The sequence below is a fragment of the Vombatus ursinus genome, unplaced genomic scaffold, assembly GCF_900497805.2.
Source record: "Vombatus ursinus unplaced genomic scaffold, bare-nosed wombat genome assembly UNPS02014793.1, whole genome shotgun sequence".
Lineage (NCBI taxonomy): Eukaryota > Metazoa > Chordata > Mammalia > Diprotodontia > Vombatidae > Vombatus > Vombatus ursinus.
The window spans coordinates 14,265,889-14,291,664 of NW_020954571.1; the positions used below are offsets into that span (position 1 = coordinate 14,265,889).

The 25,776-nt window shown below is 44.4% G+C and overlaps 1 protein-coding gene across 3 annotated transcripts in view; it reads left to right on the forward strand.

Annotated features, from left to right (window-relative positions):
* The first annotated feature begins 581 nt into the window (after positions 1-581).
* The window catches only part of LOC114048474 (tyrosine-protein phosphatase non-receptor type substrate 1-like), an 85,517-nt gene continuing 60,322 nt past the window's right edge, over positions 582-25,776 (forward strand). The window contains exons 1-3 of one of the 3 annotated variants that reach the window (XM_027869393.1): positions 582-681; positions 1,455-1,542; positions 23,029-23,376. In XM_027869393.1, coding sequence (XP_027725194.1) covers positions 1,461-1,542; positions 23,029-23,376 — 430 coding nt within the window. In that variant the 5' untranslated portion in view covers positions 582-681; positions 1,455-1,460. Of the gene's footprint in view, positions 682-1,101; positions 1,258-1,451; positions 1,543-23,028; positions 23,377-25,776 lie in introns of those variants that run through there. The other 2 variants (XM_027869392.1, XM_027869394.1) reach the window with 2 other exon arrangements.

Consider the following 25,776-nt stretch of genomic DNA (forward strand, 5'->3'; position numbering starts at 1 on the left):
ACTGAGTCGCTGGAAGGGATTTCCCAGTGCCCAGAAGGTAGGCCGGCCAACTCCTCCAGTCCACCTTAAGAGAACAATGTTTAAGGCACACCGCGATGACCTTACAAAAACAAGTTTGCTCTAAGTGTAGCAGTGCCCTCTGTCTCCCGTTACTCCTACCAGTTGCCTTTTAAACTACCTTAAATCAATCCCGAGCCGAGCCCTTCTCGGGATGACTGTGGTAGGGGGTTGGGGGGTGTAGAGAGGTTTTCTGAACTGGTACATTGTTGAAAAGCGAGCCCCATCCGAATGCTAGGCAACGGCGGAGTGGGGGTGCTGGAAGACGTTATCGGAGGGATCGGGAGAGGAAAGGCAGCAGCCAGAGAGGAAGGGGAGGAGGAAGAGGAGGACCCTGCTGGGGGAAGCAGGACTGAACAAGAGGGAAAAGGAAGCCTTTTGGAGTAAGGGAGCGGGCAGCTGCGCGCTTCCGGGAGGGCGCGGGGCTGGAGCAGCCCCAAGCCCGGGCTATTGTAGGTGCGGCTGGGGGAAAACCAGCGCAGACTCGGGAGCGCTGGGGCTGAGCTGCGGTGGGGGTGGCGGGCGGACAGACTATGTGATTGCCTGGGGAAGGCGGCCGATTTTCCCGAGTGTTTGGGAAAGGCTCCTGGGCAGCGCGCGGGCATCACGGCCAAGATTGACCAGGTCAGTGCAGCCGGCGCACTCTCCCGCGCGCGCGCGGATACACACACGCACGCACACACACACACACACACACTCACACACACACACAGACACACACACACATACACACACACACTCTCACTCACTCCTCCCCATCCCTTCCATCGCTCAGTCTCTCGCTCGTTCTCTCTGCCTCTCTCCCTTCTTCCTCTCTTCTTTCTTTCCGTCTCCTCTCTCTGTCTTCGTCGTTCCTTCCTTTGCCTCTGTCTCTTGCCTCTCTCACGTCTAGGTCTTTCCTCCCTTGCCTCTAAGTTACTCCCCCTTCTCTAGGTCTGGGTCTGTCGTCTGTCTGTCTGAGTCTGTCTCTCCCTCTCTCCTCCCTGTTTCTCCTCCTCTCCATTCTTTCTCTCCTTCCTCCCCATCTCCTCTCTTTTTTGTCTCCCCCCCATCCTTACCCCCTCCATCATCTCTCTCGTCCCCCTCCATCCTTCCTTTTCCCTCTCCCCCTTTTCTCACTTAACCCTCCCCGCCCCCCGACACCGCACATGAGGGCTTCTCAAAAATAACCGCGGCGTGGCATCTCTCTTGCTGCGCCAGGTCGGTTCCCTTTTCTGGTTTGGGGGGAGGGGGAAAGAGAGAGGCAGGGGCGGAGGAAAGAGGAGAAGGGACGGGGGAGGGGCGAGGGAGGGAAAGGTGGAAGATTGTCATATTTCTGCTTCATCTGCCCGTCTGGTTGCCCGCACCGGGCTCGCTCCTCGCTCACTTGCCGCTCTCCTCTCGATTCCTCACAGCAGAGCCCCATGGAGCCTGCCCGAGGCTCTCGCCGGCTCCGCTCCTGGTCCCTGCTCTTCCTGCTCCTGGCAGCGTCCCATAGCTGGTCAGGTAAGTGACGAGGCTCACCTGCTGCCAGGTGTCTCCAACGTGTGCATTTTTGGGTGGCAGTTTGGGAGCTTCCCTCTCCCCCTCCCTCCCGCCTTCCTTCTTCCTCCTCCTCTCTCTGCAGTCTGCCCTCCCTCCTGCTCTCCGCTCCCCTGTTGTTCCCCCTCTCCAACACACACAGTGGGAATGTTTTCCAGACATTCTGCTATGTTGGGCACAGGAGTATTGGAGTATTTGGAAAGGAGCACTGGGCTTGGAGTCTGAACTGGGTTCAAATCTGCTACTTCCTTGCTGTGTTATCTTTGGCAAGTCGTTTCCCCCTTCCAAGTCTCCATTTCTTCCTCTATAAGAGGGGGTTGGACTAGAGGCTCTCTAAAGGCCCTTCCAGCTCTAACATTCTATGATTCTGTGCTTTATGTAGGCAGAGGGATGGATATAGGTTGAGAAGGCCAGAGGCACAGAGGAGAGATTGGCATTGAGCTGGCAAAGGGTTTAGCCCCTGATTCATCACATTCCTGGGGCCTCCCCAAACCCTTAATGGCAAAGGGCTCTCAGTCCCCTGATCCCCTTCCATCTGTAAGAAGATGGGCCACTTTGCACCCTACTGTCCGACTTCTACTGCGGTTGCTTTCTGAGCTGACCTAATGACTATGCCTCCCCCACCCCATCACACACACACACACACACACACACACACACACACCCTCTCTTCTCAGCTGGTAGGGCTGAGAAGCCCTTTTAGCTAACCTCTTGCCAGGACTACCCTTTGGGAAAGCAGGGGGATCTGCTTTGGTCCTAGGAGGGCTCAAACATTCTCATTCTCTCTCTCTCTCTCTCTCTCTCTCTCTCTCTCTCTCTCTCTCCCTCTCCCTCCCTCTCCCTCTCCCCCCTCCCTCCCTCCCTCTCCCCATCACATGATCAGAAAGGGTGACTGTTTTTATGTAAGAAAGAGGGGTTCTCTTTCACCTCAGTTGGTGAACCCCTGATTTCTTCCATTAATGTCTGGGGCATGGTAGGCAGATTTGCATGGGAGCGGAGAGCTTCTGAGATAACAACAGCCCACACTTCTTTGAAATACTGTGACTTTTTCTTGTGGTCAATGAAAACATAGCATCTGATGTTCCTCTTCTTTCTTCCTATTTTTCTGTCTTGTTTCTTCTCATTCTACCACTTCCTACTGCCTTCATTCCCAACCAGTATACCAGTAGGCTCCACTCCCAGGGAGCCACGGTATTGCAATCAGGGTGCTAAGCTCCTCAGTGGCCATAAAGGCTATCATATCTTCATATCATTTTACTCAATGTGTGACAAGTCACTTTTCCTCTTGGTGACTGTTCATTCCTCTTTAAATGAGGTTGGATTATATTGTCTAAGATTGCTTTCACCTCTAATATTCTATATCCTAAGGCCCCCCTCAGTCCTGACACATTCTATATTGTATGTTCTGAGGTTTCTTCCAGCTGATAGCCTATGTTCTATTTAGCAAAATCCCTCTCAGACGTAACACTCTATGCATCTGCTTAACATGTTGTTTATATATGATCTAAGAGTATGGCCTAATTCTAATAATGTATATAATGTATATTCTTTAGTCACAAGCCAAGATGTATGTTACAATTCCAGCCTTTTAAAACAAGGGTACTTCCCCAAGAGGGATTTATGCATAGGAGCAAATGGGGATTACAAAAGCCCCTTTAGTAAGGGTGAGGAAGCATAAGATTATAAAATTCAAAGTGACCACAGAGGCCATCTGGTCCAGCTTCTTCATTTTACAGATGAGGAAACTGAGGCTGAAGGACATCAAATGACTTGCCCAAGGTCATAGGCTGAATTTGAACCCAGGCTCCTCTACTCTAGAACTAGTGCTCTTTCCATGACACCATTACCTTTTGGGGACCCACTGAATCTGTGATGTGTTGTAGTAAGCAGCAATCTCAGGCCCTGAGCAGGGGAGGAAGGAAGAGAAATTAATATCCATTTCTGCTATGCCTTCACAGTTTTCTGCATTGAGGGAGCCTATGGTACCTCTCCTTCTGCCCTTCTGTTCCATACATAAAAGAAGGCGGATACTGTGATTGTAAATTTAGAGCTGGAAGAGATCTTAGAAGTCATTTAATCTAACCCCTACTCACTTTCTCTGGGAGAAACTGACTCCCAGAGAGGTTGTGACTTGCCTAAAGTCTCTCTAAGTGAGAGAGCTGAACCCAGAGCCCATGCCTCCATATCCAGCTTTGTTTTCACTGTGCCACAGGGATGGTATCCTTATCTCCCATCCTTCTGGTCTGGCTACCCCCATTAAAATAAAAAAAACACAAACCAAACACATTTCAAGACATCGTAGTTGAGCCAATGCTGAGAGGAAGGAAGACTTGAAGCATTTGTATATTTCATGTCACCCTGGTGAATTACATCTGAAATCTGACCTTTCCCAAGCTGGTCAGATGTGCCCTAGAAATTCATGAGTTACTATCTAGCTATCTTTCTGACCATCCTTTCCAGGAGCCTGGAAAGGACATGATTCTTCCTCAGCGACCACTTGTTAATTTTCCTAGGTGGGGAATCTCAACCAAGGTAGATTTTTAAGCTCTGGGCCTCATGGGTTGCTCCTTCCAGATTTTTCTCTGTTTGGATATATCTGGTTCTGCCAAAGCAGACAGTGACACTGATTAACAAGTGTTAAGATTGGCTGCCTGTTTATTTTGGGTGACCATTGCTTGGAATACTAACACCCCTCTCCTGTGACAGCCTTCTAGCAAATCTTCCCTTCTTTGCCTATAAAAACAATCTATAAACTGGCAAAGATTAAATCATAAAACTCCCGTTCCAATCCATTCAGCATCAATAGGCTGAGAAAGTGGAAACTGTGGAGGGGGCTGCATGAACGTTACAATAAATAAATCTTTTGAGCCTTAATTCTTTTCACAGAGGATAAATTTCTCTGCTGAAGAGGATGAATGGGATTGAGGGGGTTGGATGGTCACTGTCTATTTTTACCTCTAAGGCAAGGGCACTATAACTCACCTCTCCCATTGTCAGTATCTTCCATTCTCTGTACTAAGCCCAGGATGTAAACTCTCAACCTCTGAGCAATGCAGGGAGTCCCTTCCGACAGGGTGGGTGCACAGAATTCACCTGCTTTGGCTGACTCACACATTCCTTTCTTTGCAATTGATCCAAGCCTGGGAGTGATAAAGCATGAGAGAGTAGAAACAGCATTGGAGTTTGAAGACTTGGGTTCAAATTTTAGCTCTACCACTTAGTTGTCAGGCAAATCCAAATCCTTTTCTGAGCCTCGGCTTAGTTCTCCAAAAAGCAAGGGGGGTTGGGCTCGGTGAGCTAGCTAAGATCCCTTTCATCTCTGACATTCATTGGTTCAGTGAATTTATGAGAGGGCAAAAAAAGGGACTGGACTAGGGGGCAGAGGAGGTGGTATGGAGCAGACAAACAGTTTTTGTTAGAAATTGGATTTGTTCAAATGAGAAACTATAAAATGTCTCATTTGGAAGGCAGCTTCTAAATGAATGACTGCTGGTGTCTGATGCAGAACCTGCCATTACCACTTGAAAATAGTATGATCATGTGATTTCTGCCAGGATCACATGACCTGGGCTTGTTGGGGGTTCAGCATATGAATTTGGAAAAGGGGTTGGTGCTTTTGAGATAAATTCAGCTCATAACACTGCAGAAGGAAGGGTTCTGAGGAGATGCAAATGGACTTTGTTCTTAGAACTGAAAAGAACCAAAATGTCCGGAACCAACAATAGCTCCCATGTGGCAGGGCAAAAGAAGGATTTCCATTTCCCGTTCCCTTGGGTTCCCAGAGCTGAAATTTGGGGGTTGATCAGTTCCAAATCCCTGGCTGATGACTCTTCAGTGAGCCCCCTGCTATCTCCCTGCTTATTGATGTGAAGCTGGAGAAACTCAGCCTCAGTTTCTTCCTCTAGATAATGGGAGTGTTGGTTTAGAGAAGGGGCCTCTTTACCTTTTTGTATCATAGATCCCAGGGCCTTTTGAAGCCTATGGGCCACTTTCCAGAATAATATTTTCAAATAACTGAAGGAAATGCTAAATTTCAGTTAGAGCTAATGAAAATAAAGATGTAATTTGTTTTCTGTCCAAGCTCATAAACCCCCTCAAATCGATTCTTGGACCCTCAGGTTAAGATCTTCTGGGCTCAAGGATCTTCTAGCATTTGGTTTTTATGTTCAAATACCCTCTCTTTCAATACTTGGGTTCTGCCATGTTTGATGATCTCTGGTCCAGTGTTCCAGGGTCCATTCCAGTGCTGATTCTACTATGTTCTGTGACCTAAGTGGGGGCAGTGTTGGCATCCAGCTTCCAGGTAGTGCATTTTGCCTTCTAATGACCCTTGGCCTTTCCTCAGCATTGTAATATTTTGCTAATACAGTTTAATTTGCTTACCCCTTAGACTTCATTTCACTTCCTCTTTCATGGGAAGAGAGAATTTTACCACTGATGTGACAGAGGCACTTTTAAACTGATGGGGGTATTTTTCATTTATGATTATGTAGTGAGCAGTGATGTTTTCTAAGTGCTTTTTAGTCATTAGCTGTTCACTGCCACAGCCTTTTAGATCCAAGCCTAGTCTCCTAACCTAGTGGACAGAGCCTGGTTTGGGGGTAGGATTGAGAAGAACTTTGTTGAGTTTAAGCTTCTGCTGATACCATTGTATGACCTTGGGCTCTACTCTCTAACCCTCAATTTGTCATCTATAAGATAAGGGGGTGGGTCCAGATGATCTCTAAGCACCCTTCCAGCTCTGACATTTTAGGTTCTGAACATATAGAGGCATAATAGAAAGATGACTTCACTGGCAGTTGGGAGACTCGGGTTCTAGAGCTATCGTCCCTGAATTACTGTATGATCTTGTGCAAGTTTCTTTTCCCTCGCTAGACCTCAGTTTCTTGCTCTGTTAAATGAGTAAGTTGACCTGGATGGTCTCTAAGGGGCATCCTATCATTTGTGGAACCTTCCTTGTGTAGCAATGGAGATAAATTACTTTTGGCAGAGCAGGAGTGAAGGTTTGGGGTTTTGGGCTCCAAAGTGTGGATCCTCTAGGCGCAGCCCTAGCAAATGTCTCTAATTGAAAATGCTTCAGAGTTTGGGGTGCTTGGGGAGGGTATTCATGGAATCCCTGTGATTGCGGCTTCACAGAAGGGGTTTCAGTTCAGGGCAACGTTTTATGACTAAGTTACAGTTCATTTCTCCGAAATCCCCAGCTGATCATGGAAACAGTGACAGACCCTTGGCCTGTATGAATAATACATCGAGTGTGACTTAACCATAGCCAGCCCATTGACAGGGGAGCCCCAGGCCCAAGCCAGAGCTGATTTCTTAACCAGGAGTCCTAGCACTGTGGGGAATTTGGGAATCCAAAGCCGGAATCTTCCTCCTGTAGATTTTCTGTGCCCTTTTTCCAGCAGATGGAGAGGAGGTGGATGAGGAGGAAGGGAGTTCTAAAAGTGTTACATGAATTCAACAAGCTTGTGTTCTCATTGCTTTGGTTTGCTGAGAGCGACAGGTTATTTTCTTATGTGGAATCTTTGGGCCGAGGGTCTTTTTTTGTTTTGAGTTGGGTTTTGTTTTTTTTTTAACATGCCCAAACCGTAGGCTTCTAGGCTTTTTGAAAAAAAATGTAGCTTTCTTTGTGGGGTGGCAGAGCTGAGCTGAGTTCTGGCAAATGTAGTTTAGCTATGTGCTACTGTGAAATGAAAGGAGATTTTGGCTTGTTATGAGGAAGGCTTTCTAATAATCAGAGCTACCTAGCAAGAGAATAAGTTGCCCCAGTAGATAGTGACTTCCCTGTCATTGGAAGTATTTAAGCAGAGACTGGGGTGCCCACTTGTTGTGGAAAGGATTCCTAATCATAGCAGGGTTAGACGAGATGCCCTGTGAGGTCCCTTCCAACTCCAGGATATTATGATTGTTAAAGTGTGATGTGGTGAGAAGTGACATGGAATAGTGAAAAGAATATCGGGTTTTGAGTCAGAGGATTCAAGTCCTGTTTCTGCCATTAACTATTTGTGGGACCTTAACCTATCTGAGTCTCAATTTCCTCAGCTATAAAATGAGGGGGTTGGACTTTTTGTTGTTGTTCAATCATTTTTCAGTTATGTCTGACTCTTCATGACCCTACTGGGGTTTTCTTAGCAAAGATGCTGGAGTGGTTTGCCATTTCCTTCTCCAGAGCATTTTACAGATGAGGAAACTGGGGCAAACAGGGTGAAATGACTTGCCCAGGGTCACACAGCTAGTAAATGTCTAAGGCTACATTTGAACTCAGGTCTTCCTGACTCCAGGCCTGATGCTCTATTCACCTAGCTTCCCTGGGGTTGGACTAGCCAACTAAACTCCCTCTTGGCTCCAAATCTATGATTCTAACACCCTAACTCCAGGTATCTCTTGGAGAAATTTAAGTTGAAACAGGTTTAACAAGGCATAGATTCATAGAATATTAGAGCTGAAAGAGACATTAGAACATATACAGCTTTAGAGTTAAAAGAGATATTAGAACATAGAACATAGGGAAGGGAAGGAAAGGGAAGGAGAAAGAATAAGCATTTATATAGCGCCTACTATGTGCCTGGTTTTTTGTTTTTTGTTTTTTTTACAAATATTATCTCATTTGATTCTCACAATAATCTGTGAGGTAGGTACCATTATTATCTCCATTTTACAGTTGAGGAGACTGAGGCAAAGAGAGGTTAAGTGACTTTTCCAGAGTCACACAGCTAGTAAGTATCTGAAGCTGGATTTGAACTGAGCTTCCTGACTCCAGGCCTAGGGCACTGCACTCCCTACCCTGCACCACCAGCTGTCTCTAGATTAGAATCTTGGAATTAGAAAGGATCTTGAGACACAGCCTGTCAGAGTTAGAAGGGATCTTGGAACACAGACTGCCAGATAGAGTGGTATAAGGGGAAGTACTTGAGCTCTAGAGTCAGAGGTCCTGGGTTCAGATCTCACCTCTGACACTATATGACCAGGGGCAAATCACTTAAATTCCTCGGCCTCAGTTTCTTCATCTATAAAATAAGGACATTGGGCTAGACAGCCTCTGAGGTCCTTTCTTGTTAGCTCCAGACTCTATGATCGGAAGGATCTTGGAAAACAGAATTTTAGAAAATAAAATTTCAGACTGAGAAGGGACCTTGGAAATCTAGTTCAACACCCTCATTTGCCAGTGAGGAAACCGCGGTCCTAAAGGTTAGCTGAAGTCTTGCTTCCTCTGCATTTTTCTCTCCAGTGTTCCTGTTGATCAGTGAAATGGGGCAGGGGGCATACAGTAACACCCTGGAGTTCTTCTGAGAAGCGTTACTATCACAGAACAGGAGAACCGAAATGAGTTCCAGATCCACGCAGCTATGAAGGAAGCATTTATTTTCACAGCCGAAACTGCTTTCCTGTTAACTTCCAGGGTTCCTGGGACAGAACATCCTTGCTGAGCCTATTACAAGATGTGTTTACCCTGCTGGGCCCCCTAGTCCAGAGGGATGCAGAATAGCTGAACTGGAAGGTGGGAGTGATGTAGGATTGGTTCTTTATGTCTGTAACATTTTCTAGCACATCAGTTTTGAGCATTAGCATGGTGGATGGCCGAGGCTTACAGCCGTGGGCTACAAGATAAGATCAGGTGGGCCCGTCAGGGAGGTAAATTGGAATCCGTGGATAAGCAATGAACTCTGGAGCCAGGAAAGGTGGTGGAGACGAGCGAGTGGTAATCACAGAACCTCCACCCTGATCATAGTTCTGAGAGCCCAGCTACTCTAACTCACAGAATCATCGTGTTGGAGTTGGGAGGTGCTAGGCCACAGAAGAGAGAAAGGCAAAAATGGAAGGGATTTAAATACCATCTAATTGAGCCCCCTTGTCTTGCAGGGGAGGGAACTGAGGCCCAGAGAGGAGAAGTCACTTGCTTAATGTTTCTCAACTGCTTAGTCACTGAGCTGGCATTAAATTAAATTCAGGTCTCCTGACAACTAGTCCAGTATTCTTTCCATGATCTCATACCAATTTCACATGATAGTCTGCTCTCCTAGCTGACAAAAACAGCAATAATCGTAATATCTGAAACACAGAACACTTTAAGGTTTAGAAAGTATTTTCACCTCATTTGAGCTTCACAACAACCCTGTTAATGTTCATTTTTCAGATGAGGAAAATGAGGCACCAGGGCAGCTAGGTGGCACAGTGGACAGAGCGCCGGCCTTGGAGTCAAGAGGACCTGAGTTCAAATCCGGCCTCAGACACATAACACTTACTCGCTGTGTGACTCTGGGCAAGTCACTTAACCCCAATTGCCTCATACACACAAAAAAAAAAAAAGAAAAAAAGAAAAAAAATTAAAAAAAAAAAAGAAAATGAGGCACCATAGAGGTCAAGTGACTTTTTTTAACATTAATATTTTACTTTAATATGTTTCATCTGTAGGAAAGAAAAATTCTGATGTTATACAACAAATTCTGATCCAAATACAGTTTTAACTCCAGAATAATTCAGATTATGGGAAATTTTTTGCAATTATACAGGGCTTTTTTGCAAGCTGTGCATCACAAATACTTTAAAAAGTAAAATGCAGGCACCAGTCAAGTGACTTTTTTAAAAATTATTTTTTATTAATTTATTTTTATTTGTCAACAATCACTTCCATAAGCTTTCAAGTTTTAAAATTTCCTCTACCTTCCTCCCTCCCCAAGATGGTGCACAATCTGATATAGATCATACGTATACATTCCTATTAAACATATTTTCACATAAGTCATGTTGTAAGGAAGAATTAGAGCCAATAGGAGGAACCACAAAAAAGAGAAACAAAACAAAACAGAAGAAAAAAAAGAGCAAATAGTATGCTTCATCTGCATTCAAACTCCACAGTTCTTTCTTCAGATGTGGATAGCATTTTCCATCATGAGGCCTTTGGAGATGTTTTACATCTTTGCATTGCTGAGAAGGGCTAAGTCTATCAACATTAGTCATCACATAATGTGGCTGTTACTGTGTACAATGTTCTCTTGGTTCTGCTCACTTCACTCAGCATCAGTCCATACAAGTCATTCTAGGTTTTTCTGAAGTCTGCCTGCTCATCATTTCTTACAGAACAATCGTATTCCATTACATTCATATACCACAACTTGTTCAGACATTCCCCAATTGATGGGCATCCCCTCAATTTCCAATTCTTTGCCACCACAGAAAAAAGCTGCTATAGATATTTTTGTACATGTGGGTCCTTTTCCCATTTGTATGATTTCTTTGGGATACAGCCCTAGAAGTGCTATTGCTGGGTCAAAGGGTATGCACAATTTTATAGCCCTTTGGGCATAGTTCCATATTGTTCTCCAGAATGGTTGGATCAGCTCACAACTCCATCAAAAATGCATTAGTGTTTCCCACCCTCTTCTCCAACATTTATCATTTTCCTGTTTTGTCATGTTGGCCAGTCTTATAGGTGTGATGTGGTACCTCAGAATTGTTTTGATTTGCATTTCTCTAATCAATAGTGATTTAGAGCATTTTTTCATATGACTATAGATGGCTTTAATTTCTTCATCTGAGAACTGACTGTTCATATCCTTTGACCATTTATCAATTGGGGAATGACTTGTATTCTTATAAATTTGACTTAATTCTTTATATATTTTAGAAATGAGGCCCTTATCAGAGATACTGGTTGTAAAAATTCTTTCCTGATTCTCTACTTTCCTTCTAATCTTGGTTGCATTGGCTTTGTTGTGCAAAAACTTTTCAATTTAATGTAATCAAAATTATCCATTTTGCATTTTGTAATGTTCTCTATCTCCCGTTTGGTCACGAATTCTTTTTTAAGAATTTTTTTAAAATTATTTTTATTTAGGATTAACAAACACCAAATAAAATGGACATTTCTGTATGCACAGAACAGAAAAAGAGGGTTTGTACATAAAACTCAGATTTCTATTATGTATAGCTTGCTTTTCTTTTTAAGTATATAAGGTCAGCTTTTCAAAGCTGTCATGCTTGTCTGTACTTCTTTATGGCTTTCCTCATATTCTTTGCATTAAAAAAAAATGCCTCCTTGACCCTCTTTTCTTCCCTTCCTCACCCTTTTAACCCACCCCCACCCCTCACCATTGGAAAAAGAAAGAGAAAAACAAAATAATTGTAACAGATATCCATAGTCAAGCAAAAAAAAAAATTCCCACATTGTTTGTGTCTAAAAATGTATGTCTACATATAGAGTCCATCATCTCTTTGTCAAGAGGTGGGTAGCACATTCTTCATCTGGTCCTCTGGAATCATGGTTGGTCATTGCATTGATCAGGTTTCCCAAGTCTTTCAAAGTTGTTTTTCTTTACAGTGTTGTTGTTATGTAGATTATCTTACTGGTTCTACTCATTTCACTCTGACTCAGTTCATATAGGTCTTAACAGGTTTCTGTCAAGAGGATTTTGCCTGTGATCACATAGGTAGAAAGTGACAGAAGAGAGATTTGAACTCAGCTCTCTCTCGACTCCAAGAACATTGTTCTTTCCTCTATAGAATAAATAGATTTCATTGCGGAATGATTGGATTGGGGAAAAGAGTGGACTAGAGATTGAAACTGAGGTTCCACTGGGTTTACAGGTCCTCTTGACTAGAGTTGGTCATGAAATGATTTGCATAGGGATACTCCATTGGTTAGGGTCAGGGTCAGAATTCAAACATGGGTCCTTGGGTCCAATGCCTTTTCCCCAATACCACAAAGTAAAGCTGGCTTACTAGTTCTGTACTTATAAGAACAACACACATGTAGTTGATTTTGCATGTTTGATACATGGGTACAATTGCATGTGTGTTATTCCCACAAGTACAGAATTAAGCCAGAGGAATGAAACTCAAATAGAAACAGGGCCACTATGTATCCTACAGACCACATGTTGACTTAGAAAGCAACATATTGACATTATCTATGTTCGTATTGCATTTTTATTTATTTTGTTAAATGTTAAATTTTATTTGTTTTGTTAAACGTTAAATGTTAAATGTTAAATTTTAATCTGGGTCGGCCCTCCCTCAGACAGCGCTGTGTGTTTGACACCTGTGCTTTAGAGTACTGAATTTAGAGTCAAGATATCTGGTTTTGAAACTTGACTCTGACACTTACTGCCTGGGTACAAGTCATTTACTTTCTCTGAGCCTCAGTTTTCTCATCTGTGAAATGGGGATAATATTTAGATTACTAGCTCTCAGAGTTTGGGGAAGGGAAGAGCTTTGTAAATCTTAAAGAAATGCTGTAATTGTTGTTATTTTTTTTTGAGAAGCAGAGGATTCTGGTGTCAGAGCCAGGAGCCTTGGGTTCAGGGCTTGCCTCTGACTCATACTGACATTGTAACCATATCTAAGTCACTTAACCCCTCAGTGCCAGGCAAAGACTAGAAGTCACAGAGAATGTGCCAATGCACTTTGGGAGAGGAGTGTTCTAGGGATTCCCTGTACCCATGAAACCATAGGTCCAGACCATTGTTGTTTAGTTGTTTTCAGTTATGCTTGACTCTTCGTGACCTCATTTGGCATTTTCTTTTCTCTTCTCTTCTCTTCTCTTCCTTTCTTTTTTCTTGGTGAGGCAACTGGGGTTAAGTGACTTGCCTAGAGTCACACAGCTATTAAGTATTATGTGTCTGAGGCAAGATTTGAACTCAGGACTTCTTGACTCCAGGGCTGGTGCTCTATCTACTGCACCAACCAGCTGCCCCGATTTGGCATTTTCTTGACAAAGATACTGGAGTGGTTTGCCATTTCCTTCTCCAGTTCGTTTTACAAATGAGGCAACTGAGGCAAACAGGGTTAAGTGACTTGCCCAGGCCAAGTGTCTGAGGCCAGATTTGAACTCAGGAAGATGAATCTTCCTGACTCCCGGCCTGGCATCCTATCCACTGTACCACCTAGCTGCCTAGACCATATCTCTATTTTTATTGCTGTTGTTATTACTTACTTAGGTTCCCTGTGAATGAGGCAGCATAGTATAAACCTTGGCCTTTAGTCAGAAGACCTGGGTTTTGGTCCTGGTTCTACCACTTACTAGCTGTGTGACCTTGGGCAAGTCACCCTCTCTGGGCTCAGTTTCTGCTTTTGTAAAATGAGTGGGTTAGACTCAGTGATCTTCCAGCTCTGATAAGACTTTGCATTCCCCACCCCCCTACCCTTCCATGATTCTATTGTCCTTGCTCTCCTTTATGGAATGTTAAGATATCTGAGATGAAAGTTTTCCTTCAAAGGAAAAAGGATTCCCAAACCATACCCCATGTAACATCTGTGTCAGGTCCACAAATCTAGTGACTTGCACAATACAGGCAGAGGACAGAGGGTCTGCCCCCCTGTCTTGGAGCAGGTCAACTGAAGAAACCAACATGGTTTATGCTTACTGTGTACGAATTCCAGGCCAGCACTGCAGGGAGAAGCAAAGTTTAACTAATATTTGGTTCTTGGCTAAGACTTGTAACTAACAGTCCCATGAAAACATGTGCACCTTTAAATAGGATATAAATTTGAATGAGAAGCATTGTAGGTATAATGGGAAGACAGCCAAGCCTGTGAGTCAGGAAAACCTGGTTTCAGGCATCACCACTGACCCTTCTGGTTGGTGTGACCCTCACCTAAATTCTCATTGATTCCAGGCAACTCTGAGACTGTCCTCAGCAGAGAAGGTGCACTTTGTCACTGTTAGAGAAAGTTCTCACCAGAAACATCCCCACACAACAATGAAACCACAGTTCTGATTTTAAAAAAAATTGAATAAGATTCATGCATAAGAGGAGGATGGAGTGTTTTACTGTGAGACCACATGAAGGAAAGGTCAATTTTAGCTCAAGGTCTCAGGGCGGGCTTCACAGAGGTGGTGTCGGAGCAGGGACTTGAATGAGGACTGAATTGACTGCCTCTTGAGCTTTCGGCTTGCAGGGAGGTAACCGGGAAGCTGTCTTTGAAACCAGGACAGGTGTGACTCTATTTAAAGCGAGAGTGTCTCTTTTGCAAAGCTTCCCGCACCTGCTCCCGCACTATCCCCAGCATTATCATTCAGCGTAAGCACGTCTGTTCACTTCACGGTTTTGAAGTGGTATATGTCGATTTCCCTGAGTGATTTCTCATTAATGCCAGCTCAGAAGCAGAGTGGCTGCTGTCGCCACCACCGGGCCCTGTTATTCTCCTCCTGTACCAGAGTACTCACCCATTCATTCCCCAAAGGTACTAAGTTAGAAGTGCTTTGGTTGCCTGGAGAAAGGGCCCCTCGGTGAGCTTGGCTAATAATCGTTGCTTGAATTTCTATTTCAGTTTACAATTTATAAAACACTTTGCTGACATCAACCTTGTGAAGTAGGTTGTGTGAGTATTGTTATTTCCATCTTACAGATGAGAGAACCTAAGGTCCAGAAAAAAAAAAAGTGACTTGTCCAGGATCATACAGCTTAGTTAGTGGCAGAGCTGGTACTCAAAACCAGGTCTTTGGACTTTGAAACCAGGACCCTTTCCTCAACACTACACCGTGTCCTTTCTTTGAAAGTCCCAAGGGTAGGAAGATTGTCAGCCATTTCTGACCGTTGGCTGGCTGTCCTAAGCAAACAAGAGGGAACGGGATCTTCCTAGTTGCTTTTTCTGCTAGTGGATACCAGCCAGGCCACCGAAACACAACCCCTCTCAGCTAGGAATCCTAGAACTGAGTCAAAACTAGTTCTTATCAGAAGTTTTTAATACTTGGTAACTCGACAGGGCTGGAGGCCTGCTTCAGCCCCCCACGTACACATTTTAGATCGTTGAGAGCTGTAAGGGACTTTAACTAGTGGGATGTTAGCACTTAACTAACGTAGGACCGTTAGAACATTAGAGCAAGCAGAGATCACCTATGACTACTTAGGAGGTCGCAAGGTAGCATAAGGAGATAGACTAGGCTTAGGGCAGAGAGTCTCAAAGTAGGGGAGTTAAGATGCTGCCCCAGACACTCACTAGCTATATGACCCTCAGTTTCCTCATCTGTAAAACATGGATAATATTAGCCCTTAGCTCACAGGATTATTGAGAGAATCAAATGAGATAACATATATAAAGCTCTTTGCAAACCCTAAAGTGTTATATAAATGCTAGCTAAAGACAAGTTCAGGAGATCCCTTAACACTATCTAGTTTAATCTGATCCTTTTACAGATGGGGAAGCTGAGGCCCAGAGGGAAGAAGGGACTTCTTACAAGGGAACTCCATTTTTCCCAGGAACATAAAAGAAATGACTCATTTGCCCACAGTATTATCCCTGGAGGAATCACACAGACTCATAACACAGAGGAAACAGGCAGCCAGCCACCAGATACTGCCAGGGCAGAGTTCTTGGGTAGAACAGATTCAGACATGAACTCCTCGTACTATCTCACTCAGAGGTATATCTCTGTGAATCACTCTCCAGCGGGGCTGGAATGAGGCCAGGTTAGCTAATGAGCACAGAAAGCCATTTGGTGCTGGCTGTTGTTAGCTGTTGCTACACGGCAACTTCCCAATGGGAGGAGTAGCTCCTGTGTTGATCTGCTGCAGGTATCCTGGTGTGGGGGCATGGCCAGCCATTCCCAAGATCCTCCACTCTGATGAAAGATGAGCCATAGAATGAGAAAAAGCCCCCTATGAGAATCTGGAGACCTGGGTCCTAGTCCTACTCATCTCCCTGATGTAATGTGAGATCTGGGCTTCGATTTCCTCTTCTGTAAAATGAGAGGGCTGGATGACACGGTCCAGGAATTCCCTTCTGGCTTTGACATTCTGTAGCTTTACCAGTTTGATTCCTTGTTACTTCCTTTTCCAGTACATGCCAGAATTACTCTTTACCACAATATCTACTCCCTTCCCCCGTCAGAACCTTTTCTGCCTCTCTCTGCCCCCTCCCCCCCCGAAAAGGATCTGCTACTAGTCATGTCTACCCCACTATGATATCTAGTATGCAGTTTCTTTCTCCTAGGAGTACTTGAGTTTTTTCATCTAGTTTTTAATTGGGAAGTGAAGGACTTTATCCCTGGATGAAGGAATATCTGTAAATCCGAAGTGTCAAGAGTTGGAAGAGACCTTAGTACAAACTCCTCATTGTAGAAAATGAGGCCCAGACAGAAAAGAATTGCTCCACAGTCACTTGGTAAGTTAGTCTTAGAGTCAGGATGAGGACCCAAGACTTTTGATTCTCCATCCTGTACTTTTTCCATAAGAGCAGGTGTGGAAAGGAATGGGAGTCTGGGTCATCTCTCTGTAATCATATCTCACCCTTTAGGCAGCTGGCCGACCCAGTCAGTTAGTTGGCAGAGACTGTCTACGACATATAGCAGACCTGGGGGGCAGAGAAACAGCTTAATGAGTGGATGTTGCGAGGAAGCAAATTTAGGAAAAACTTCCTAATAATTAAAGTTTAATGAAATGGGTGCCCTAGGTGATAGTGGGCTCCGTTGTCATTGGTGGTCTTCAACGGTTAAGTGACCCCTTGTGATGGATTAAATGGGGGTGCTAAACTTGAAATACGTAGAGCTGGGTTCAAATTCCACCACAGACCCTTGCTAGCAGCATGTCGCTGGCCAAATGACTCAGCCTCATTGTCCTTTTCTGAAAAATGGGGATAAAAATAGCCTCCACCTCCCAGAGTGGTTGTGAGAATCCAATGAGATCGTATATACAAAGTGCTTTGGGAACCAGAAAGCACTGAAGCGATGCCACTTATTAAGACCATATTGTAGTGGGGATCCTTGTTTGGGTTGGACTGGGAGGCCTTTGAAGCCCTTTCTGGCTCTGAGGGTCTGTGATGATTCCATGATGTCCTCTCTTCCTCTGCAGTATGCTGAGTTGCCTCATGGGGAGAGCTGGAACAGGAAAGCTGAGCTGTATTATCTGGCCAAAGCCTATCACCTATCAGGCTACTCTATTTAAACTATTGATCTCGCATGGAACCTCAGACTTGCTCCCATCAGATCAAGTCAGTGCGTTAACCCTGGCTGCTGGAAATGTGGACTACCCGAGCCCCAGAGTGTAGAAGTTACGTGCTGTGGGAAATACAGATTTCATTCATTTTTTTCATTCTTTTAATCAGCATCCACTCGTGGAATGTCAGAGCTAGAAAGGGCCTTAGAAATCACCTGGTCAGACTCCATTTTACAGATAAGGAAACTAAGGCCCAGAGAGGAGAAATTGCTTACCCAAGGTCACACAGCTAATAAGTATTGTATGTAGGATCAAAATATATCCTCTCTGGATTTCAGTGAAACCCTTCATTTTACAGATGAGAAAACTGAGTCCCAGAGAAGGGCAGTGACTTGCCCAAGGACATGTGCAGATGAATGATATCTGAGCCTGAGTTTGACCTTAGACTCCAAGTCCAATAATCTTCAGCTACACCAAATTGCTCTTGTTGTTATTTTGTCATTTTTCAGTCATGTCTGACTCTCTGTGACCCCATTTGGGGTTTTCTTGGCAAAGATACTGGAGTGGTTTTGCCATTTCCTTCTCCAGCTCATTCTACAGAGTAGGAAACTGAGACAAACAGAGTTAAGTGATTTGAACACAGCTAGTAAGTGTCTGAGGCCAGATTTAAACTCAGGTCTTTCTGACTCCTGGCCTGACACTATTCCACCCAGCTGCTTTTACCTCCATGAATATTGTGCCTTCAGAGGAGGAAGAGCTTCCTATGGGCAGGAGTGGTAAGGAAGGTTTCCTTGGAGGAAGTGGGAATGAAACTGGGCCTTGGAAGTGTTGATTCTGGATCCTGCAGGCCTTAAGGCCCTGGGCACTCTCCAAGTCCAGCTGAGCTGTTGGGCAGAATGCCCACCTCAGTCTCCTGTTTTCCCTTAGCTCTTTGAGTTTACTTAGTCTCCGAGGTGGTGTTCCATCCCCCCTCACCCCGTTTTCCCTTTGGTGTTCATTGTGTGATCTCTTCCATTGGAGGCATCCAATGAAGTCCCTCTCAATAGGGTGCTTTGAGAGCCCCTCCGCACACTGTGGCGCTTCTATGGAGATGGGACCGGCTCCCAGTCTCAACAGAAGTGTCAGTGAGATGCCCATCCTGTACGAGTCTGGTTTTCGGGAAACATAAGTTTTAGCTTCATTATTTTAGCAGGGAGGGATGTGGATCCATGAGAGAGGGACACCATGAGGATTATGGGAAATGAGAGCAGAAGGCCAAACTTGCTCTCTGCTGGGTCCCTCCACCAGCTAATTTGAAGACCTCTGTAAGCAGTGGCTCTCCCTGCCAAGACCCTGGGATGAGATGGGAAGTCGTGGGGTTTGGTTTGATAGTGAGAGCACAGTGACTGAGAACACCACATGGAGGATTTTTAACAAGCCTTTCCCTAAACAGAACATGCAGAGAGCGGGAGGGAGGAGGGGGGGAAAAACCACCCTTCCTTGGTAAACAGATTAAAATAATACTTGGCACTTATGTAGCGCTTTTAAAAAAAAAACCTTCAAACACTTTATAAACACTAGCTAATTAATTGAGCCGGCTAAATCTGTCTACAGTTGGTGGAAAGAGTGTGAGAGGAGCTAAAAAAAAAACAACCCTACAACACTCCAACTTTTATCATCAACTGGGTGGTGTTAGAGCCTTCCGGGCACCCTCTTGAAGTTTCTCCTGTTCCAGCATGCAGCATTCTTGACACTGACAGCCTTCGTTTGCACATTTTAGTGCCGAAAGTGGAGTCAGCCATCCAACCACTGGTTCCCTGCCTCATTTGTCCATCAAGCCTAGATAAAATAGCTGACCAGAAACTGGGGAGCCCGGTTCCAAGTCAGATGCTGTTGGGAACAGAATGGAGTTGCATTTCTGAGACATTTCTAGCCCACCTGGTCTTTCTTCTTTTTCACCCACAGACAAGGCATTGGGCATCTGAGGATCTGATCACTTAGGGCACTGTCTGGGTCCAGGGCATTTCGGAAGCCACCAGTTCTGTTGCTGGAGTGTTTAGCATATTATGGGGTCTTTGTTGGAACCTTGGATCTTAGAACACAGAATGCTAGAACTGGAAAGGATTTTAGAACATAGGAAGTTGGAACAATTCTGTGCTAATAAATGTGAGAATTTTAAAGAAGTAGATGAATATTTAGCAAAATACAAAATACCCAAATTAACAAAATAGTATGTGGTTCATCTAAAGTGACCAATTTTAGAAAAAATCAGCAATTTAACAGCTAGCTACCCTGCAAAAAAGATAACAGGACCATACAGATTAACAAGTGAACTCCACCACCCAAGTACTTCTCGTATTAAGTATACTATTAATTTTTGATGTAATTTTTTATTCTGGACATAAACACCAAAGAAAATTAGTATTTCCATTTACAAGGTTGAACAGAGAAAGAATTATACATGAAATTGTGCATCTCTATTACATACATCTTACTTTTCCTCTTCAGTTTGTCATGAATTCAACATGTAACTTTCAAAGCTATCCTGTTTGTCTGTGTTTCCTTCTGGCTTTCTGTCTGCTTTGGAGCATTACAAAAATACTTCAATGATCCACCTTACTTTTTTTTTTTTGTAATCCTATCACTAGACTCTTTCCCTGCTAACTGCCCCCCCCCACAAAAAAAAGAAAAAGAAAATCCTTATAGCAAATATGTATAGTCAAAGCAAAACAAATTCCCACATTGGCTGTGTCTGAAAATGTTAGACTATTTCTAAATATAGAGAAAGATGGTAGGCGACTCATTTCCTTCCATGAGGATAATACAGTTTGGGTGCCTAAACCTGAAAAAACTAAGTCTGGAAGAGAAACAGGAGCCAGGGAGTGGGGGAGGGGAGAATGTTAGCGCTGGAAAGAATCTTGGTTGTTCAGCCCCGTGCTTTGTAGAAGAAGAAGCTGAGCCCCAGAAAGGAGAAGCGCTTGATGTGGTGAGTTAGTGACTAAGTGGAGACTGGAAGCCTGGTCTTCTAACCCCACAGTTCCTTCTACTACACCGGGATGTTTGGATAGTCAAAAGGGGAATCATGGTGGAGGTAGCTTCCTTCCTGTGGCGCATCTCAGCCTTCCATGGAACTCCAGTGTCTCAACATGCTCCCTGGGCGGCCCACTTCTTCCCTTCCTGCTCTGGCTACGAAATGAGTAGCCATAATGGCATGGGTGTACAATCTCATTCTTTCTCTTTCTCTCTCTGTCTCTGTCTTCCTTTTTGTCTTTTCCCTTCCTTCTGTCTGTTTCTACCTCTCAATTTTCCTTCTCTCTCTCTATCTCATACACACAATCTCTCTTTTCCTCCCTCTCTCTACCCGCTCTCTCTTTCTTTACCCTTCTTTCTCTCCTTCTATCTCTTCCTCTCTCTCTTTTTCCCTCTCTCTGTCATATACAATATCTCTCCCTCTGTCTCTTCTTTCCTCTCTCCCTGCCTTCCTCTCTTTCTCTTTCCCTGTATGTCTTTCTTTTTCCTTCCTTTTGTCTGTCTCTCCCTCTCTCTTTTTTTCTCTTTCTCTGTTTCACACACACTCTCTCCCTCCTTCCTTCCCCCCCCTCTCTCCCTGCCTTCCTTCTCTCTCTTTTCTTGTGTCTTTCTTTTTTTTTAAATTTTTATTAATTTATTTTGATTTATCAACAATCACTTCTATAAGCTTTTGAGTTTTAAATTTTTTTCCCCCTCCCTCCCTAAGATGGTGCACAATCTGATATAGGCTGATATAAGTCATGTTGTGACCTTACTAATGACTAATGTGAAAATATGTTTAATAGGAATGTATATGTATAGCCTATATCAGATTGTGCGCCGTCTTTGCCCAAAGTCATACAGATAGTAGGTGGCAGAGGCAAGATTTGATCTCAGGTTCCTTGACTCCAAATTCAAATTCTCCAAGCTTAGTGCTGTTTCCAGTGCCCTGTGTTGTCTCTTATGTAATCCACATAGGTCTCTATTAGTACAAGGCATATTTTGGGGGAAATTATATCCTACGTGGTCTGCATTTTAAAAATCTGAGAGGAGATGACAGGGAGGCAGTATGATGAAGTGGATTTATTTTATTTATTTATTTATTTATTTATTTTTTAGCTAGGCAGTGGGGTTAAGTGACTTGCCCAGGGTCACATAGCTAGTAAGTGTTATGTGTCTGAGGCCAGATTTGAACTCAGGTCCTCCTGAACCCGGGGCCGATACTCTATCCACTGTGCCACCTAGCTGCCCCTGAAGTGGATTTAAAATGAAGGGACCTAGGTTCAAATGTTAGCTCTGACACTTACTGGGCTAGTTCCATACCCTCCCTGGCCCTCAGTTTCCTCACCTTAAAAATGGGGGGGCTGGACTCCATGACCTAAGGTCCCTTCTGCTCTGGAGCTATGATTCTATCCTCATGCCACAGTAGGATGTCCACTGGACTTGGAGTCAGCTGGTTTCCAGTTATGGCTCTTGACACCAGCCATGTGGATGACTGTGGCAGGCAAATTACTTCTGTCTTGTGAACCCTTTGGTGTCCTCTTGTAAGAAATAGGGACCATGAGCATTAGCGCTAGAAAGCACCACAGAAATGATCTTTGCGCCAACTCCCCCATCTCACAGGTGTGACAACTGAGTCCCCTGAAGGTTGAGTAACTTGCCTAGGGTCACACAAGTAGTAAGTAGCAGTCAGAATGTGAACACAGGTCTTTTCATTCCAAATCCAGTGTCCATTTCACTCTGTTTGTTCTACCTTCTTCACAGTATCATGAAGAAAACATTTGTAAACTTAAAAATAAACTTGATTGCTATACTTTGTTTTTCCATTGCCTAAATTTCTACCTTTTCCCCTTCTTTCACCTTTCCCAGAGAGCCATCTCTTATAACAAAGATTTTTTTTTAAAAGAAGAGAAAAAAATTCAACAAAATCAGTCAAGATGTTGAAAACCCCCTGCCATTATATGTGATGTTCCACAGTCAAGGACTCCCTCCCTCCCCCGTACCTCCAGCCCCTGCAAAGGAGTGGGGGAAGTTTCTGTTCTTTGGAGGCAAGCTTTTCCTGTAAACCATTAATCAATATAGAAATGTGGGGCTGTTGTTAATCATTGTTGTTCTATCTTTCACATTCATTCCCTTAGTTATCAGGAGCTAGCTTCATGCCAGGCTAAGGTCTCATCACTCGCTCTGTCCCGCCATTCTTGGTTTTGAACGCTTTCATTCATTCCTCACCACTCTCTTGGGCCCTGGGGGTCTTTTCCTCCTTCTTCTCTGGCACTCCAGGCCCACTCAGAGGGTAATGGGTGGAGACAGTAGTCTCAGCACCATCCTCATGGCTGGATTATGAGTCTGAAAGTAGCAATCACCAGGGCAGCTCAGCACTTAGCCTGTCCCCATAGATTGAGAGTCCTGGTCTCTGAATCCTCATTGCCCAAGATAAGTAATATCATTGAGGGAGGACTACCCCCCACCCCCACCCCAACTTCACCTTTGTCCCAAGCAGTGCTGTCCAGGTCTGGCCCTGGTCACCCAAGTCTGCCCTTGTCTTTTTCCTCAGAATAATAAGTGTTTGTTGTTGTTGTTAATGTTACAGGAGCCCAGGGTCAGGAGGAGATTCAGGTGCTACAACCTAAAGATCCTGTGTCTGTGGCAGAGGGAGAGATGGTCACATTGAACTGCACCGTGCCTGGGATACTACCTGCAGGGCCAATAAAATGGTTCAAGGGCAAAGAGCCCCAAAGACAGGAAATTTACAATTTCAAAGGAGGAACCTACCCACGGATAACAAAAGCTGCCTCATCCTCCAGCACCACAGACTTCTCCATCAGCATCAGTAACATCACTCCTGAGGACTCAGGCACCTATTACTGTGTAAAGTTCAAAAAGGGGAATCCTGACACAGAAGTTAAATCTGGAGGGGGCACCATGCTCTCTGTGACGGGTGAGTACGGCCTGACCCTCTACCCTCTCAGCACACAGGGCAGTGATGCCACAGGCACCTTCAGTTTAGAGGAGTCCGACTAGATGGTAAAAAAAAAAAAAGATAGAAAATGAAAGAGTGGCAAAGAGAGGATTCTTCCACTTAATGAGCATGTGCCCTGGAGTGAGCTAAGGTGACAGATGTAAATCTGCAGTGTGGGCAGTGGTGTGGCATCTGCCCTCTCCCCCCCATCTCCGCTTCTGCTTCCAGCAAATCCCACTGCATCCCCACCCAAGAGACAGGAGAGGCAGGATGGGGCACCCCCAGACCTGCTTAGAACCCTCGTCCGACCCATCCACCAGCCCAGCCCTTGGAGCCAGATCTGTTTTGCCAACCTGCATTGTTCTAGTATTCCAGAAGCTGTTCACCTTGGAAATCTGCTGCCTGGAGAGGATACTTTTGACTAGACTGGGCCATTGGGCCTTAGACCTTAGCCCACCACAAAAAAGATGTGATTCCACTGTATAGCCTTTAAAGTCAAATAGAGCTTAAAGGTCATCTGGTCCAGACCTCTCATTTAACAAAGCAGGAAGCTCAGTAGGCCCTGGGGTGGGAGGGTGAAGGGACTTGGTCGATGTTGCACAGAGAGTAAGTGTCAGAGACAAGATTTGAACCCTGGCTCTGTAACTTCATGTCCACTGACACTTCCAGGGCATAGTGCTAGCAGCTTCTCACAGTCCTCCTTCGGGTACTTTAACCCCAGATCTTTCAATGATTCAGCCAGTCACTAAGTATTTATCGACATTTAACTATGTGCCAGGCACTGTGCTAAGCACTGAGGACATAAAAGCAAAAAAAAAAACGACCCAAAGGATTAAGTGAGCCATTCATAGTCACATAGAGCTAACAAAGGGTGACACTGTGCTATCCATTAGCTCTATCAGTGCATAAATCTTCAGCATCCAGTACAGCGCCTCAATAAATGTATATCCAGTCAAGTGAGTAGATAAATATTTATTAATTCACTACTATGTGCTAAGCACAGTGTTAAGTGCTAGAGATACAAAGAAAATTAAGACAGTCCTTGCCCTAGAGGGGCTCACATTGTTGTTGTTGTCGTTTTAAAGGCAATGGGGTTAAGTGACTTACCCAGGATCACACAGCTAGTAAATGTCTGAAACCGGATTTGAACTCAGGTCTTCCTGATTCCAGGGCAGGAGTCTATTCAGCATGCCACCTAGCTGTCCTGAGGGGCTCACATTCTAATGGAGGAGACAACATGCAAACCACTATGTACATGCAAGAGATATATCGGGTAAATTATGGAGACTGGATCCTAGGGGAGTGTCCTCAGCTCAGCCAGAGTCCTCCTCCATCCACCCGACCCTTTCACATATCTCTATTTCCCAATGTGTTTGCTCATTTTGCTGGAGACAGTTGTGATGTAATAGAAAAAAAAACTGGATTTGCCTTCAAAAGATCTGAGTTCAAATCCTGGCTCTGCTGCTTGCTACCTTGGCAACCTTGGGCAAATTATTTCTCCTTTCTGGATCTCATTTTCCTTATCTATAAAACAAAGAGGTTAGACTAAGGTCCCTTCCAGCTCTAAGCCCTATGAACCTAAGTGTTAAGGCCCTTCCAACTCTGCTGTCTTATGTGCTAAGGTCCTTCCCAGTTCTAACATTCTTTGTTCTAAGGTCACCACTAGCCATGACATTCTGCTTTCTAATGGTGCTTTCTTGCAAGCATTGTGGGCATTTTCCCTGGTCTTTTTTGCAAAAAGAAAATCTGCATATTATAACCAACAGGCCCCTGTGGACATAATACCTGGGCACTGGTTCAAGCACTGGGGGCAGGGGAATGGTAGAGTGGGGGCATCCCAGATGAGACCTTTTTCTCTGGTCTCAAGAAACACCCCCCAGGAAGCTTTTCCAGTCTTGAAAATGTTTCCATCTAAACAGGCTCCAGCATAACAACAAACACTCACTGTCCAAACACACAAAACGTGGCTGCATCAACCCGCAGAAATGTCACTGACAGAATCTGTTGGAGCTCAGAAAAGTCTCCCTGCATTCTGTAAATAGCAAACTCAAATGGAAAAGCATGTGATGTGGGCTTTGTTTTACACAGTGCCTGCGAGTGGCTCCCCAGAGTCATTGTCTAGTGGCTTCTGCTGCTGCTACTTCTGGGAGGCAGCTTTGTCCATGGAAAGAGAGACCTACATTAGAAGTCGAGACTTGGGTTTCTGTCCAGCCTTGTGACTGTCGGTAATAATAATAACTCTGACATCATATATAGATAGGTCTTGAAGTTTTAGAAGGCCCTGTCCTCAAAGTAATATGGTGAAACAGGCATGGTATTATTGTTCCCATTATACAGATGAGGAAACTGAACCTTAGGGAAATAAAAGATTTGCCTGGG